This window comes from Eriocheir sinensis, chromosome 14, assembly GCF_024679095.1.
Source record: "Eriocheir sinensis breed Jianghai 21 chromosome 14, ASM2467909v1, whole genome shotgun sequence".
Lineage (NCBI taxonomy): Eukaryota > Metazoa > Arthropoda > Malacostraca > Decapoda > Varunidae > Eriocheir > Eriocheir sinensis.
In genome coordinates, this window is record NC_066522.1 from 22,173,607 (window position 1) to 22,192,452 (window position 18,846).

The following is an 18,846-nucleotide window of genomic DNA, read 5'->3' on the forward strand; positions in this document are numbered from 1 at the left end:
ACTCTTGCGGCAGGTTCTTAACAATTCCACATTTTTGCCTTGGTGATTAGATATTTAAGAGCTTTATTTATATCCTATGACCTACCTATTCAACCCTTCGTAATACCATGGAAAAATCATTAATCTTTGACTCTCTGGTAACTCTTGCTTTAAGTTATCGGAGGTCAGTTATGTATTAGCCGGGGCAGGGTAAGGATGTGTGCCGCCTCATGTGTGTCTATGGCTCTCGGCTCGGCCACTAGACGCTCTAAATATGGTAAGTAATGTCTTCCTGGGTGTATATGGATAGTAAAGGTGGATTTGATATACTGGGATAAGTTAAACGGGGTTAGATATGGAGGATTTAGTGGCCGCCTATACCAACGTGATGACCAAGGTTGACGCAATCGAACAGCTGACCGATTTTCTTCCATTTTCCTTTTATTTTATTCTTGGGGGCATTGATGACCCGTGCCTGGCTGACTGAGGATTGTTAGTAACGAGAAAGTAAGGAAGAAAGAAAGCACCTCAACCCAACATCTAGGAAAAAAAATGTGTCCAGTTCGTTTTTCATTTTATTTATTTTTTTATTTTGGGGCATTGATGATCCGTGCCTGGCCGACTGAGGATTGCTTGTAATGAGAAAGAAAGAAAGAAAGAAAACACATTATCCTAAAACCTAGAAACTGAAAAAATAATCATGTATATATAGCACAAGTTTTTTTTTTTTTTTTTTTTTTTTCATTTATTTGGGGAGGGCAGCGACGTCCAATGCCCGGCAAACTGAGGATTGCTAGTAACGAGGAAGGAGATTTAGCCAAGAGCACTGTAACCCAACATCTAGGAACTGTAGGACTAGCTATACATGTCTAATACACGAAAGTTGATAATAGCCATGAATTGAATGATCTCGAAGTGTCTTAAATTCAGTGAAGCTCTTAAAATCGTCACTTAGATGGACCGTGTATTATGTGAGTGTCAAAAAATTATTAGGATGGCAAAGCACCTTACTATGGGACCTAGGAATATGTATACCTAACTAGCAAAGAAAATACTACCGGTATTAGCTACATGACTGAATGGTCTCGAAGTATCTTAAGTTTTAAAATCATCACTGAAATGGCCTTTGTATAATGTGATAGTGTCAAGAAAGGCTTAGGATGGCAAAGCTCCTTGGGACCTACGAATATGTATAGTACCCAACTAGCTACGGTACATTACTGAATGGTCTCAAAGTACCATAAGTTCAGTCAAATTCTTAAAATCATCAGTGAAATGGGCCTTGCTTAATGGGAAAGTGATGTGTTGAGCAAGCTATCAGTGACCCGGTGAGATAAGCCGGCGTGAAGCAGAGATAAAGACTGCTTAGCCTTACCTGTCACCCCCAAGGCTTATTTCTCAGGAAAGGGGAAAGCTCACGGCCAGAACAGAAAGAGGAAGATAAAAGCACTTTCTAACAGGATAGGGATTGACTGCACAAGGCCCATAGTGTCGATGTCCACCACTCCCCAACACAGTATTGACAAAAGCATACACACTCCACTGAAGCTCAAACTTAATACCTATAACTAGAAACCCCAAGAAGCATAATCAATACTTATACAGAATTACACCCAATGTACTCCGTCAGTTGATGTTATTTGTTCATAGATTTTAACGTGCTAATCATAACTAATAACCGTTTCTGTTAAAAGTTGCTAGTTTATGATATGTGAAAAATGATTGAGTAGCAACAAGTCAATATTTTAGTGGCAGTAGGTCAGTATTATAGCGGCAGTAGGTTACTATCCTTAGCGGCGATGGGTGACACTGCTATCATGGATTTAGATTAATCTACATTGACACCAAGATCTACTGCGAGTAAATCTGGTGACACATCATATGGTTGTCTTAATGTCACATTTAGTTATGGTTTCTATAATAGACTGTTGCAAATCTTTTACTTTTGCCCCTTGCTTTCATCACCATTTTTAAGTTTAGTTTTATCATTTAGGGAGGCTGTATCGGCTCAACTCCTGAGATTCTTGTAGTCAAAGAAAATGTGTCCTGTGATGGCCTGCACTGCTGTCTCTCTTCCCCGAGCTAGAGTTTCCAATCAGCCAACTCCGTACTTAAATTTGGCAGGCTTTTTTAAGTGAAAAGATCAAGCAGCATTTTTATATATATCCGTAATCTCATTTTTGTAATGAACGTTAACAGGGATGTCATACTCAGTGTCACCGTATTAGTTTTATTGTTCCATGCTTGTTCCCTTTTGGAGCAAATGTAAGACACATGCAGTTCTATTCTGTTATTACCATACTGCAATAGGTAATTTTAATGCAAGGTAGGCGTAATACTCTTATGTAACCTTGATTTTGTGTGCGTGTTTCTGTTCCCAGGTGTGCGTGGATTGTGTGCCTACAGCCTGGAGGTGGCGACAGCAAACCGGACGTGGCACACCACCAGTAATGTGATATTGTCATCCCAGGTCATCCCTAATGTGTATAGTGGGAGCAAACCCTATGGCTGGATCACAAGGGGTCCAGGCCAGCATCACGGCCACTGCCCCGCACTCTCCCCAGCCCACCGTGTGTCATACACCACCGTCTATGTCCCATCGTACCGCAGCCTCCATAGCTCTGTCAGGCTGAGGGAAAAGCTTTCTTCACAACCCGCCTCCAGTGGCACTCATCATCAAGACATAGTTGCATCAATCATTAATACTTCTCCACCACAAGGTAAAACACCTCCGGAAAGTGAAAGAAACTCATCAAGTGAAAAAGTGAAAGAGAAAGAGACACTCAAACCATCTTCACAGGTGGAAGTGACAGTTAAGGACTTAAAAGAAAAGGCCAAAGCTGCCAGCTCCCCTATAGCTCAAGATAAAAAGGCTGTGGTGGTGAGGAAATCCCTAGGAACAAGAATCAAAGAAGAGATCTTACATTACTATCATGGATTTAGGTTACTCTTCATTGACACCAAGATCTGCTGCAAGTACATCTGGCGAATCTGCAACGGCGAGACTCTCTCCAGGAGGGAACACCGCCAGGTACAGTGCTGCCCTTGTTCCTGTTATAATAAGCAAAATAGTTGCATATGTTTATAGAGATACATGTGCACAAGAAGTTAAAAGGGTCTGCAAGAAACAGGAGACAGTTCTTGTATATAAACCTATTGTCTTCTCTTTTCATCCTCATTCACAAATATATCTCATCTTTTATTTTATTTATTTATTTATTTATTTATTTATTTTACCATTTGATCTTCTGTTAAATCTTCATGCATCTTTCTCACAAACTCCCCATTCTTGTCTTTTACTAGTACGTAGATACTTGTAGATCATTTCCAGTCCAGGATACTATAAAGATTCCTCTCTAATAGACTTTTTAACTTTGGCTGTGCAGTGCTGCTGATATTGGCTGTGAATTCATTATATAATACTTCATGCCCTTCCCACACTTTGTTCAATCTTTTCTAGGAAGCTATTTATAGTCTTAGATGAAACAACTTCCTCGGTCAGGCAGTTAAATTCATTCTTAGTTCAAAGTGGAAGTGATTCTTTTCTTATCACCAAACTTCAAATAAAGCTCATTTCTCAGAAGCTCTGGTATATTCTTCAGTGAAACTGTTACCTCGGTCAAGCTATTCCATATATATATTCACAGTTCTAAGTTAAAGCAGTTCTTTACCTCTCGTCCTATCTGTCAGCTTGGGATAGAGTTTCTGATTTGAGTTCTCTTGGTCACACACTTTTCTTGGAAGCTCTTTATATTTTGTGGATGAAACAGTTACCTCAGTCAAGCTATTCAATATACACACATTCACAATCTTAGTATGTTGAAGTTTTTGCACCTATTAGGGCTATTGATAACTATTCTCTATCTTATCTTAGTATAATGGAGTTTACACAAGATTTGCCGTTTCAGTATTCAATTTTATTCTTTTCTTATCTGTCAGCTTGGGATAGAGTTTCTGATCTGGTTCCTCTTGGATCAGTGTGTGTTGCAGTAGCCCTCCACAATTGTATACCAGGTTACAGGCCTCCAGGACATAGTAGCCATTTAACATTCTCTGTATTTCTCTCATATTTGTCTATATTTAAGACTTGGGAGTTTCAGTTTTCCTAACTTTTCATGGTACAGCATATATATATATATATATATATATATATATATATATATATATATATATATATATATATATATATATATATATATATATATATATATATATATATTTGTGCTGATTAATATCTAAATCATTGATATATACCATGATGAAAAGGCAGAAAAGCAAGCAGAGGCCCCAAGACTGATCCCTGCACAATGCCCTATGTTACCTTATGCCAGTGAGATCATTGATATATATACCATGATGAAAAGCAAGCAAGGGCCCTTAGACTGGTCCTGCATAATGCCCAGTGTACCCATATGCCAGTGAGATTTTGCCTTGCCACTTGTTGCTGCATTCTGGCCATTAACATTTTTCCTAATCATCTGGTATGCTCTCCTGTCAAGTCATATGCTTGATATTTACATCTATTGATGATTGAGCCTTTGGTAAATCGGTGAATAGATTTGGCTCAGTTCCAGGCGAAAATATATAGGTACGTAATGCATGACTGTCAGGAGTTTGAAGGCTCGGCTACCTTTTGTGAGCTGCCTCTTAAATAACACAAAAGATGCGTTATTAAACCAAGGCTTTTTAGCATGAGTAGTAGAGAAAGTTTGTGGAATGCATTTCTCCACCTTAGTGACCTCGAATGTGCTTCTGTCATGATTTCTCTTGAGCAGTTTCATTTAATTTGTAACTGATAGATTTGTAGTGATAGCTTATTTTTAGCTGTCACCTTCCTCTCAACCCTTTCACAATGGTTCTCAAGGTCCATGAAAGCAGGAAACAACTCCTTACCCTTTTCTTGGTATTTTCAACTACGGATGTTTTCCTACACTGCCAAGATCCGGTTCACACGTTCCTTCCTTGCCCTAATTCACTCATGTTCACCACCTATAATCTTTGTTTATACGGCTTTGTTTGTACGTACCTAACTTGTGCAATGTGTGTGTGTGTGTGTGTGTGACGTCACTGCTCGCGTGTTCGTGGCCTATTCCTGGTATACACATGTGTTGGCACGACCCAGAGCTAGATTAACCTGGTTTGCCCACCGGACATGTATAGAATAGTCATGTCTGCTGCCAAGTGCATCCGATTGACTGATTGCTCACTCGCTCTATCCAATAAATGAGTTCAAAGGAAGAGTCACCACCCACCTGTATCTCCTTAGGCATTGTTTTGTCCCCTCCCAAATTTTATTCTTGTCTTTACTGTCACTGTAACGTCTTTCTGTCCTAAGTCATTCATTTTGGCATAAGTCTCGTTGATTGTTGTATCTTTTTAAAACCACCAGTATGTTCTTTATATAGACATACATAAAAAAAACGTTCAGTATCACATAACCGAAAGCAATGATAACAAGAAATGCGTCAAGTTATATTGTGTAATTGTTGTCTTGTTAATGCCGTCAGTAAGTTTTTTTTTTTTTTAATATTTATACTAAACAAAACCATCCAGTATCATATAATTAAGAGCACAGATAGCACGTCATCTTCGCCTTTTTATGTCATTACCGAACGTTATTTACGCCTATAAGAGCTATTGATAACTTTTCTCTATCGTATCTTAGTATATTGAAGTTTTCGCGCCTATTAGGGCTATCGATAACAACTCTCTATCCTATCTTAGTATAAAGGAGTTTACACAATATTTGCCGTTCCAGTACTCAATTTTTTACTCTTCCTTTCCCTTCTCCCTGTGACGGATACGAAAGTTTTACACATAAGAATCTTGGACAGCATCGCCAGGTGTCCTTAATTATCCTCCCGTGTCTGTTTGTCATCAGCCATACCAATAAACACACTCACATAGGTTCACGCGGCAAAGTCTTGGCTCAGCACCCTATTAGAAGTACCCAACCCTAAGTATATATAAAAAGTGAAAGTATGCAACCCTCGACCACGGACAGACAGCGTGGCGCCTGACCCCTCCCCTTCTCTCTCTCTCTCTCTCATTTATTCCCTTTCGTCTTTTACTCTTGTTTTCCCTTCCTTCTCTTATCTCTCTGTTTCTCCTTTCGCATTCTCTTTCCCTCGTCTCTTCTCCCATTCTCTTTTATCTCCCTTTTATTTTTTTCTTCCCTTCTACATTCGTTATACCTCTTTATCCTTTCTTTCTGTGTGAATTTACTTTTACTTCTATTATTTTCCTCTCTCTCTCTCTCTCTCTCTCTCTCTCTCTCTCTCTCTCTCTCTCTCTCTCTCTCTCTCTCTCGATAAGACTAATTTACATGTTCATCGTCCTAAATCTATTCATCATTCGTCAACTATCTATTTATCCATTTATCTTTTCTATCGCTCCTGTTTAAACTGATATCTACGTCACTCGGAGGTACATATATAACGTGTCAGCAACATGTGTGGTTCGGGAGGAAGACATGGGAAGGGTGAACATTAGGAAGGGTAGAGTACTGCATCGTTAAGAGTGGGAGAAGAAACTCATAACCCGCTCAACCCCTGTAGGGAAATCACGGACGTTTAACATGGAGAAGGAGATGAAGAAGTGGTGTCTGATATGTAATGAGTCTTGTCCCAGTTGTTCATGGTAGAAGGATAGGGAAGGGAACATTAGCTCTTATTTCTGCTTTTTTTCTTTTTTGTATTTTCATAATTTCTCATTTTTTTTCTTGTATTTTAATTTCTTTAAGATGTGGTAGTACTGGATATGTAATGAGTCTTGACCCACTCGTTCATGATAGAAGGATAGGGAAGGGCCCATCAGAACATAACATTACCGATACTGTTCGATGTATGCGCATGTAATTCTAGACAAGAGAAGGAACCGTGTGTGGGTTGGGGGGGTGTTGGGGGTGTAATTAACTAACTTATATCCCTGTTTCCATGTTAGATTATACATATCCTCAAAATCCACTCCGCAACTTACTTTTATACGGTAAATGAAATAACTCAAGGGCAGTTATCAAAGAAGAAACACACAAGAAAACCCGCAAAATCGCTGCTCCTGCAATGTGAACTAAAGGAGTGGTCAGAAGTGAGGGGAATATCGGATGGAGAGATGTCTTGATACTCTCCTCTTGAACGCAAAACTATATACATCTCTTCGTTTCTATAGTCATGCCGTCAGTACCACCAGAAGCCTTTCCTACTCTCGACTTCTTCATCGCCTTCTCAATCTCACCCTTCTCCACCTCCTTCATTTCGTCTTCTTTCTTCCAAATTCCTCATCTACTCGTTCTTTTCTTTTTCAAACCAGTCTTTTCAATTATTTCCTCATTTTTACTCTGTACTCTCTTCCGTCGCCCACATCAACTAGCACATTTCCCTGCAGCGTTTCCTCATAATATAGATAGATAGATAGGTACATACAGACATATATAGATGGGCATTTGTTGGCTAGGGAAGGAAGGTACGGTCTTGTGCTGCCAGTCAGTCTGCTATACCTTTGCCAAGACCTCATCCAGTCAGCTAGGCACCTGGCATTGCAACATAATGTATTTTTATTCATTGTACAGGTAAAACAAAACAGGAGAGGGAACTGTGTGTGTGTGTGTGTGTGTGTGCGCGCGCGCGCATTCTTACTTACAGTGGGAGATATACGGCACTGCTTTTTTTCCGGAAGTGGCATGTGATTGGCTTACGCGCTTGGGTCGGCCTCGCTACCCAATAGATAAGTAAAAGATGGAAAAGATACGGCATAAATTCAAGTCGGTATGCTCAGACCCTTCCGCCTCTCACGTTAAGAAACTTCAAGGCCAAAAGGGAGATCAGCCTGGTTTCCATATGTGTTTTTTTCACGGTCATGGTGTAGAGGAAGGATCAAACTACTACCGCAGGGCTACACAACTATCCCTGGGAATGCCCACAACTCGTACGAAAGCCTTGTTTAATGTTAGGATATCAAACAGGTTCCCTTGTATGATTTTTTCAGGTTCATGGTAGAGAGGAAGGGTCATACTACTACCACCAGGGCCATACAACTACCGTACCTCTGGAAATGCCCACAACTCGCACGAAAGCCTTGTTTATAATGTTTGTTTGGGCGCCGAAATGTTTATGAATATGTCACTGCGACAGTCTGTATGGAGAGGTAGACAGTTCATTCGTACGATGAAGTCAGGCAAAGCAATTGCAATTCCTATGGTCCACTTTACTCAACGGATTGTCACATTCTCTCTCTCTCTCTCTCTCTCTCTCTCTCTCTCTCTCTCTCTCTCTCTCTCTCTCTCTCTCTCTCTCTCTCTTAGTTTCTTATACATTCGTAGTTTCACAAGATAAAAGCCCCCTCTTGTGTGTGTGTGTGTGTGTGTGTGTGTGTGTTTATTTATTTACCTAGGTGTGATGTGCAAGATATGAGCTTCGTGGGGTCCTGTCTCCGTGTCTCGATCGATCAGACCTTTGCTTTCAGTTCATTTAAGGTTTTGGACTGAATGATCTCTCTGCCCAGGCCATTCCAAAGTTCAGTGCATCTATAGGGAAAGCTACATGTCTTGATTTCCTTCCACCAGCAAGGGTAATGCGTCGGAGATGAGCACCGAGGCCACGCGCAGCTACCTTTATCTTGTCTTCAGTTTCCTTCCATGCCCTCGTGTTGCTCCTCAGTCCCATACAAACAGAACTTCTCTATTTTTTTATTACTATTGTTTTCTTTTACTTTAATCTGTCCTGAGCACGGCAATCATGTCATCTCTATCAGTCTTCCTTTGTATACGTTCGGTCTGTCAGAATGGGGACCGCCTTGGTTGCTTGGTGTTCTTTGTATTCTCTCGATCTTTTTATATCGTCTCTTTTGGTGTCAGGACTGCTTGTACGTATACTGCGGACGCATATTTCAACCTGTGTGTGTGTGTGTGTGTTCTCTGTCCCTCACCCTTCCCATCTCTCTCTCTCTCTCTCTCTCTCTCTCTCTCTCTCCACAATTAACATTGCGAAAGCGATGTTACAAGCGTTACAAAAATAGGCTGCTACAGTACATTCGGCGTGTTGGGTTCCTTATGACAGATCTCTTTACAAATATTCTGGAACGGGGAAAAATGCAATCGGGTGTACTACCTTTTAACACTGACGCGTGACTGATAATGGCAGAAAAAATAATGACGCAACCGCCGCTTGAAGCTCTGACGGTTGCATGTCAAGAGGGGAGGGAACGGACCTGTTGTCAACCGGCCGAGTACTGTTCTTGTCTGCGTCACTTGAACAGACTTCTTTAATTATGGTATCAAAGCAAACCCCCGTAGTGGCTACATGCAAAGTATTTATGTTGCTTGTAGCAGTGGCCTCGTGTTCTCCTTCCCCGCCTTTCTTTTTTACAAACAAAACATTGTCAGTCTTTGCGATAGGTATGGAGTAACCTGAAACGTTTATTTACATGTTTGATGGAATGATTGAAGTGTGTCTACTAACTCTTAAGGGCAAGTCTGGCTTAAAGCAGAGTAGTCTCCAAGATTAAGGAAAAATAGTTATGAGGTAGGTCAGCGCTCTGGGCCATGCAGCGGCGGCACCGATTTTGCTAGTCATGTACCTCTGCCACTCGCCGGTGCCAACCCTCTCGGCACTCTCTCTCTTTTCGCCACGGAACGGCTTTATCTAGGTTACCGGGTCCTGATTCGGTATTCGCTGTTTAAATGATATACTCCTCGACCAAGGCATAATGCTAATGGTATATACCACAAAGACATTGTAGAGAATGAATTTGTGTAAGGTGTTTGGCATTTTCAGGCAAGGCGGATCGATGGCATGCAGCATCACGTGACCGTGGCGTGGTTCCCTACGTCACCTGGCCGTGCGCTCGGCCTCAGTTCAGCTTTCTTACTGTATTTCACCATCGGGATGTTGCAGAGTAGCTATATGGTGTATGATGCACTCACTGCCAAGAGACTAGGCAGGGCACCACGCTAGACTGTCAGGGAGTCAACCTGTGGGGCCTCTTTCAGGGGGAGAAGAGTTCGGTAGTTCAGGTGCTCCGCTTATTGCACAACACCCTTGTTCAACAGGCGTAACACACACACACACACGCACGCACTCTCTCTCTCTCTCTCTCTCTCTCTCTCTCTCTCTCTCTCTCTCTCTCTCTCTCACACACACACACACACACACTTATATGATACTTTAGAGGTCATAGGGTGATGCTGTGGTCGCATATTATGTAATGACTGAGAAAAAACTCTCTCTCTCTCTCTCTCTCTCTCTCTCTCTCTCTCTCTCTCTCTCTCTCTCTCTATATATATATATATATATATATATATATATATATATATATATATATATATATATATATATATATATATATATATATATATATATATATATATATATATATATATATATATATATATATATATATATATATATATATATATATATATATATATATATATATATATATGCTGTTTTCCTTGGTCATGGAGACTACTCTGCTTTAAGCCAGACTTGCCCTTGAGAGTTAGAATACACACTTCAATAATTTCATCAAATATGTAAATAAACGTTTCAGGTTACTCCATACCTATCGCAAAGACTGACAATGTTTTGTTTGTACACTGGTACAAGCAACATAAATACTTTGCATGTATATATATATATATATATATATATATATATATATATATATATATATATATATATATATATCTAGATATATATAGATAGAGAGAGAGAGAGAGAGAGAGAGAGAGAGAGAGAGAGAGAGAGAGAGATTGATAATACTTTTACTTTTTTAAGTTAGGTGCCACTGTCAAAACATGGTTTCTATTGTTTCTTGGATATTATTTTTAAATATCTTGTTAGTTGCATCATGTTTTCCTGCCAACAATACAATCGTTAAACAGTTAAGTGTTTGTCCACAGTTGGTGAGAACCACGAGTGACCTCTTCCGCCTCCTTCCCTTCTCCGTGTTCATCATCATCCCCTTCATGGAGTTCCTGCTGCCCGTGGCTCTGAAGCTTTTCCCGGGCATGCTGCCATCTACATTTGAGACTGCCAATGAGAAGGTTGGAAGCTACCAAACTTTACAGGATTATGTTTTATGATTCAGTGAGAGAAAATATACGTATTGTAAGGCATGTATCATACCAAGAGAGTGCAAGGATAAATAACCTTTTAGTTGATGGATGGAATGGAAAATAGATATCTGATTTATTCATGTCCTTAGAAACAATTGGAAAGAACAGGAGCAGACAACTGGAACCTTGCACCAGAGATTCAGTCCTAAAACACATTATAAGCTTTTATATGCGTCTTTGTGTGACTTGGACAAGTTGTCTAAACTAAATTGATTAACGACATATTTTCATTTCCTCAGGAAGCCAAAATGAAAAAGAAATTAAAGATGAAACTTGAGATGGCAAAGTTTTTGCAACAGACATTAGACAGCATGTCAGTTGAGGCCAAAGGCCGCAGCTCGGAAAGTGCCAAAGAATTTGTTTCTTTCTTTGAAAAGGTTAGTAAGAGCCAAAGGTGAGTGACTATTGGATGAAAAATGAAAATCTTTTTCTCATTGTATTATTTTATATAAAATTGTGTAAATTAACTGTCTCTTTACAGATAACCAAAACTGGAGAGCGAATCAGCAATGAGGAAATTTTAAAGTTCAGCAAACTGTTTGAGGATGAGATCACCCTTGACTCCCTGACAAGACCACAGCTGATGGCCTTGTGTCGCCTGCTGGAGATGCAACCTTTTGGGACCAACAACTTCCTCAGATTCCAACTGAGACTGAAATTGAGATCATTGATAGCTGATGATAAGGTACATGCAAATACTACTACTATGGCTATGAACGGCTAAGGAACTAATTACTCATCCAGTTACAGGTTTGATTCTTCAGTGGTATGAATTGATACTTAAAATCATGACTTTGTATCAAATATTTCAGGTTGCTTCCTATTAAATGAAACATCAGCAAGCTATTGTAGAGATGATTCTTATCAAGGCACACTTGTTGACAGATCATTGAAAGAGAGGGACTGGATTCCTTAGCAGTCTGGGAGCTCCAGCAAGCATGTCGTGCCAGGGGCATGAGAGCCTATGGTTTGTCAGAAGAGCGCCTTCGTCTGCAGTTAACACAGTGGCTGGAGTTGAGCTTGAAGGAGAAAGTCCCTCCCTCATTGCTTTTACTTTCTCGCACACTTTATCTCCCAGAGACTGTGCGAGCCCCTGACACCTTGGCCGCAACCATCTCCTCTCTTCCTGACGAGGTAAGCTTTACTATTTGCAGTACAAGTTTGTGTTTTCAGTCACGTTAGCTTTCACTTTATAATAATATTTCAAAGAAGCTGTTGCTTAGTGGTACTTTTCCTTGTTTGGTAAATTATGTAGCTCTTGAATTATTTTTTAATGCTCTTAAATAAAAGAAAAGTTATATTTTGCAAATTAAAATGACTAAGACACCTAATAGTGGTGTATTGGAAGAAAAAAAAGTTATCTGAAAATAATTAATGCTGTTACTTAAGTGAATTTTGTTCTACTTATGGTTGATTTACTGTCCACCATTAGTATGAGGTGTTGTAATCAAAACGTTTTAAAACAGGTTGCTACGCGCACAAAGGCCGCCATTGGTAAACGTGAAGGTAAGATAGACAACCTGACTCGACTGGAGGTCATTCAAGTTGAAGAGAGAAAAATTGCAGAAGACAAGAAAGAACTTGCAGTGTTAGAAGAAGAGAAGAAACAAAAACTGGCTAAGAAGAAAGCAGCTGAGGTGAGAAAAATGGTAATGTATAATACCTAAATCAATTTCATGCTAAATTGAAGTATTATTTTAATGTAATTTATCAGTTTGATTCAGGAGAGAAACACCCCACCCAGAGAAACAGGTCTGGGCTCAACCTTTGGAAGGAGAGAGAAACACTGGATCAGGCATGGCAACAGTATTCACTATGAAAAAATCTTTTTTTTACAAGTATTATCCCACTAACTTTAAAGAAATAACTTTAAATTTTAAATGTTAGAGCATACTAATACTGTTGTTATAATTCTTACTTGATCATTTCAAGTCATGTGTTTCTCAAAAATTAGCTCCATTATAACTTGGCAACTACTGCCTATTCACTATATGGAGAGAGAGAGAGAGAGAGAGAGCAATGAATAGTATTAAACTATTAACCTCATATTTTATCCCACAGCAGGCCCTTAAAGCAGTGGAGGAGACCCAGGCAGAAATTATTCCTCCAGAGGTGGCGGCGGTCCAGGTGCCTCTGTCTGCTAACAAGATTTTGTCAGAGGGCGTGCAGGTCACCAAGGCCACAGTGTCCATCTCAGGAGAAATCCAGGTAGTTATGACATAAGTTTGTGGTTCATTCAAGGGAAATTTTAAAACCTTAGACAATCGGTGTCAACTTGTTTCTTGATATCATAATTTGCTTCTACCATCATCACATTCACTCTTTAGAGTTACTGCTAATTAAAGTGTGTTAGTTTCTCTTATTTTTGTTAATTAATTCTTCCTATTTTTTAATCCTCTAAAGCAGAAAGATAGTGCTGAGGAGCTCATCGACAAAGCTCCCATCCTGAAGGACAAGGCTGAGGTACTCACAGAAGAAATGCCAAAGCCTACTCCCGAGCCGGTAGTCTCTACTGAGGAGGCAATGGTAAGATTTTGTTTGGTGAAAACATGGAGTAAGTTTTTATCTGTACTTGTTATATATATATATAGAGAGAGAGAGAGAGAGAGAGAGAGAGAGAGAGAGAGAGAGAGAGAGAGAGAGAGAGAGAGAGAGAGAGACACACACACACACACACACTACTAATTCGGTAGCCTAAACCCATTAAATTAGTACACAAGAGCTCAACTTCCACCTGCAGCCAATGTGGAGGCAGTTAAACAACAGTGTAGCTGTCAATTCTTTATTCAGTAGGAAATGCAAATAAAAAAATCAGTATCATGGAACAAAACAACATGGTGTCATACCTTTATAAAGTAGTTATAAAGATTTGGTGCCCAGAAGGTGTGTGAAATCATGAGTAGTTATATCCATCTGTCTATATCTCGAATACCCTGTTGTTCCCTCACAATAACTTCCCTCAAGAGGATGTTATGGCAGAAATATCTCTTCACTTTCCTTGTTCTGAAACTTCTCTCAGCACACTTAATCCCTTCCATATCAACTCTTAATTTCAAATAGTCGTACAGTTGGTGATTTTCCTGCGACACCCTCTCCCTAAATCCTGTCTTTATATAGTCTCTTCACAAGGTCATCTTCATTCATTTTCAACACATGTCCACTCCTCAGAGTACCATGTTTCACCCATTCAACCGCTGCGCAATCCACAGCCTTCACTGTTACACCCATACCAAACATCTCATACATTCTTTTGTTACTTCCTCAGTTTCATCCTGATATACTACATGCACCTCTTATATAGCATATATTTTTTCCGAGTAGTCGTGATTCCTGTGCTACATTTCAGTTATTCTCCTTACAGCTCACAAGTGAGGACCTGAGGGATGTGGAGGAAGCTATTGAGAATCTGGGTGTAGAGAAGAGAAAGTTAATAATTGAGGAGCAGGCGCTGTCTGAACTGAAGAGTGAAATGGCAGACTACCAGGAAGACATTGAAGATTTCAGAAAGGTGAGAAGCTTTGTTAACTATAAAGTTTGTCAATTCAGTTTGCACTGTACCAGCCTCGTGCTGGATCATCAATTGTGGAAAGGACGAGGGGGAGGGCTGTTGTTATGGGTAAGAGAGGGAGGGGGATGTGCTAACCACTCAGCCACCGCCTACCCGAAGGAAGAAATGGTTCAATGTCTCCTAAATAAGTGATGTCTTATTCATATAGATGGAATTACACAACTCATATATACTCATATGTGCTCTCTCTTACAGGCCCTCTCTCACGCTAAAATAGATAAGAAGGAACTCCGGGTGGGTAAGGCTGCTGGTCGCCTGTTCGTTCGTGTGAACAAGATGATCAACCGTATGGAGCCCCTATTGGAGCGACTGGGCAAGGAAAAGGCTTACCGCCAGAAAATAGTAGATGCAGGTGAAGCTAAGGACAAAACAAAGTAAGTCATCATCATCAGATAAGTAGAAGAGCTTCCAACTTTCCATGTTCCAGCAGTCCCTCTCAGCACATTGAATCCCTTGCCTGCCAACTCTCTAATGCTTGTCCACCCAATTGAACCATTTCACTGGTGGTCTTCCTTTGACACCCTCACTCAATTTTTCCCTCTTACACTTTCTTAACCCCTTCACTACGGCCAGGCCAAAACAGCACCCCGCGCCATATCCAAGATCGCCGCGCGCACCAAATTTCAAATGTCGCTATTGAATATAACAAGTTTTCAGCCATAAACTCAACATAATCATCATGTATTATATATAAAAACATGCAGAATTAAATGGTGCACATAAAGAAACTCACTATGGCTGGGCCAAAACAGCACCCCGAGGTGTATCCGGGATGGCCACGCGTGCCAAATTTCATATGTTGCTATTGAATATAACAAGTTTTCAGCCATAAGCTCAACATAATCATTATGTATTATATATGAAAACATGCAGAATTAAATGGTGCACATAAAGAAACATAAATTAATTGATAATTTTGAGATGTAAGCATATATATAAAGATAAAATAACTCGTATATTGGCTAAAGCGAGCCAGGACGCAGTAAGCGCATCCTCGGATATGGTACAGGGCACGCAAGGACACAGTATACGTGTCCTCTTGTTGAAGGGGCTAACAAAGTTATCCTTATATGTTCAAATCATTTCAGTGTACCATGTTTCACCCATTCAACTACAGTAAACTGTCTGGTGTCCGGCTTAATAGAGCCACGGGGGCACCTGGCTCCGAAAACCCAGCTTTCGCCTGCGGCATTTAATAAAAATTATAAATGAACATTTCGATTATATATATATATATATATATATATATATATATATATATATATATATATATATATATATATATATATATATATATATATATATATATATATAAATGGCATGGAGGACCATAACAGCAGGCAGGTCTCTGCCTCTTTGCCTCTGTCTCATTTCTCAATTCTCTTTCGTTTCTCTCTCTCTCTCTCTCTCTCTCTCTCTCTCCACATCACGCTGGCAATTTGAACGACTTTTGGTAGCGCGCGACAATTTTTTTAAAAATTTTGGAAAAAATCAAATATTTTTTAAATCTCCCAGATACGGGCGAGGTTGGATACGGTGCACCAAGATAACTGAGGGTTTACTGTACTCCCTTCTCTGTTTTACCCATATCAAAATTCATACATATTTACATTGGAATCATCCTAACTTGACATACCACATGCACCTCTATGTAGGTCATTTCTACAATGCATATTTGTGATTGATGTGCTACAATACATCATGTCTCTGATGCAAATGACCTCTGACCTGCTTACTGAGCTCAGAGCTCCACTCCAAGCCTCCCTCCTGTGAGCACTGTCCAAACAGCAGATTGCTGCCTCATGTCATATGTAGATAGGCAGAGGGATAGTTGTGCTGAGTACTTTGAGCAGTTATGCATGGTGGACCCTCTGAGCGGATAACAAATGCTAATCCACCCATCAATGAAAACCCACCATCTCTTGACAAGGTCAGAGAGGCTCTAGCAATGTTGAGGGGTTGAATTCACCTGATGTCTATAACATCAGTGCGAAGCTGTTCAAAACTGGAAGTGAGGCCATGATCCGCAGGTTGCATGCAGTCTTGACTGCCATATGGCAATCTGGCACCATTCCTCCTGACTGGAAGAGGGGGCTGGTCATCCATATATGGCAGCGGGACTGCAACAATACCGTGGTATTACACTGCTCAGTATTCTAGACAGGGTGCTTGCCCATCTGATGTACATTTGTAACTATATGCTGAAGCTCCTGAGATCTGAGAGTAAGAACTAGGATAAGAAGTTAGGAGAACAGTAAAATCTATCAACAACTATTGGCATAGTTGTCAACATCACAGTTAGACAGGCAGTTCCCAGTATTCCTCAAGTGTTTAAGTTGTATGTCTATATACCTTGGCACTTTGTATGGTCTAGCTATTACAATGAATTCATTTATTTACAGAGCCGAACTTGTCAGCCTTCAAGACTTGACACAGCATCTGAACTATATTTGCCACGCTCCAGACACTTCAAAAGTCACCATGATCCACGATGTCCTCGCCAAGATGGACTTTGATAAAGATGGTTCAGTGGAAGTAGAACATGTGTTGCATGTTTTAAATCTTATGATAGACGAGCAAGTGGGTGTGACGCCAAAACTCTTTGAGGAAGTTATAGAAATGATGGCTAAGGAGGAACAGTTGGAGTCTGCCCAGCTGATTCAGCACGCCCTCAACACAACACTTACCGAGACTCGGAAACATAACAGCTCTGTTCAGGAAGACAAACCCATCAGTGTACCTGAAAGTAATCCAGCATATAGTGAAGTACCCCACGATGAGAATGAACAGTGTAGTAAAAATACTTCTGTGGAAAGAAGTGAGAATGCAGAAAAGCAAGCAAAGCACAGTCAATGACATAGAGAAACAAAGAAATTTTAAATACACAGCCTTTATGTTTACTAGTATAGAAATGAAACTTATATTGTTATTATTATGCTTAAGAAATTATTTTATATTGCATGTAAATGTTGAGTTATCAGATGAGTTAATGGACCCATACTAAAACTTGTACATTTTTTGTCAAAAAAACATATTGGTGGTCACTAATTATATATAATGGTATACTGCATTTATAACTGCATATATTATAAAGGAAGGAGAGACTGTGATGAATGTACTTTACTTTTCTTTTTTATTTACTAAGAACGGGTAAATCCATGTTGTGGTAGTTATTGTTTAATTTAGACTGGGATTATTAATTTATTTTTCAGTAGAGGTAAATGAAAGTGGAATATATACAGTGCTCGCTCACATTGAGCAAGTTTGGGGCTCACAAAATCACATTTTATGATAAGTTGGGAACGTAAGAAGTTTAAATTTAGTGTAAAACAAATTGCTTTTGGTGGGCACTGAAGCTTGCAGTTTTGTGTGAACCCTTTGACTACCTTACAGCCACAGTTACCAAAGAGAATAAAGGAGACTTAAAGGACCAATTTTTACCAGCCATGCTGAACTACTACAGCAAAGTTATGTGGTCACACAAGAATATTTTGTAGGCACATCTCAACATCAACTAAACATTAAACAGATGAACCAATACATGATGACAACTACACTTGCTTTTACTACAACTCCCCAAGTGCTTAGTAAGGTGATTGCAAATTATACAAAAGTAAATTTTTACAGAGAACCAACTGTATTTTCCTCATTAAGTATGCAGTTTCCTTTTTGCTCATGGTTTTCAGCAATAAGTACATGCAAAATGTGAGGAAGCACTGACTAGGAATGTGTGCATGATAACTATATGTCTAGTCTAATTGTAGCCTCCATTGAAGCCTAAGCTATTTTTCGCAGCTTGTCACTAAGTGACCAGTGGCTTGAGGCGACCTGGCTCTTACACATCCTAGAAGCTGGCCTCTCACTGCACGTTATACCTTTGTTGTGTAATGTTTACTTTGTCGTGGTGTTCCTTTTATATCTGCAAGCCAATGTTGTCTAGCACCTCCAACTAGATATAAAAATTATTGCACCTCCAACTACATGTAAATATTTAATATCATCATATTCAAGAGAACTTTGTCAGTATAAAAATTTTAACTATAACCTCATTTTTTCTGAAAACTATATTATTTCACTTATTTTAGGCCAGCAGTTAGAATGTGCAGAAGGCAAGCTGCATAAAGCCACTGTCCAATCAGGTACAAGCTAAAAGAAATGCTTACATTCCAATTGTAAGCTAAAAATA

General features: G+C 39.7%; 1 protein-coding gene across 5 annotated transcripts; it reads left to right on the top strand.

The window, feature by feature from the left end:
* Nucleotides 1–113: 113 nt before the first annotated feature.
* LOC126998647 (mitochondrial proton/calcium exchanger protein-like) lies at nucleotides 114–17,770 on the top strand. Of its 5 annotated transcripts, none has more exons than XM_050860595.1 (12): nucleotides 114–256; nucleotides 2,361–3,010; nucleotides 10,877–11,020; nucleotides 11,332–11,469; nucleotides 11,574–11,777; nucleotides 11,978–12,226; nucleotides 12,559–12,741; nucleotides 13,154–13,300; nucleotides 13,496–13,618; nucleotides 14,454–14,600; nucleotides 14,856–15,034; nucleotides 17,063–17,770. In XM_050860595.1, exons 1-12 carry the CDS (start codon nucleotides 196–198, stop codon nucleotides 17,514–17,516), a joined length of 2,679 nt encoding a protein of 892 aa, XP_050716552.1. In that variant the 5' UTR covers nucleotides 114–195; the 3' UTR covers nucleotides 17,517–17,770. The 5 variants fall into 5 exon arrangements, with proteins under 5 accessions (XP_050716552.1, XP_050716553.1, XP_050716554.1 ...); XM_050860596.1 differs by having other exon boundaries at nucleotides 13,499–13,618; XM_050860597.1 differs by having other exon boundaries at nucleotides 12,559–12,729.
* The last annotated feature ends 1,076 nt before the right edge of the window (nucleotides 17,771–18,846 follow it).

Excerpts from the sequence above, each read along its gene's own strand:
- LOC126998647 (XM_050860595.1), top strand. The coding sequence starts at position 196 with ATGTGTGCCGCCTCATGTGTGTCTATGGCTCTCGGCTCGGCCACTAGA. Across the intron at positions 12,742-13,153 it reads CAGCTGAGGTGAGAAAAATG|CAGGCCCTTAAAGCAGTGGA; the intron begins GTAATGTATAAT and ends TTTATCCCACAG. Across the intron at positions 13,301-13,495 it reads CCATCTCAGGAGAAATCCAG|CAGAAAGATAGTGCTGAGGA; the intron begins GTAGTTATGACA and ends AATCCTCTAAAG.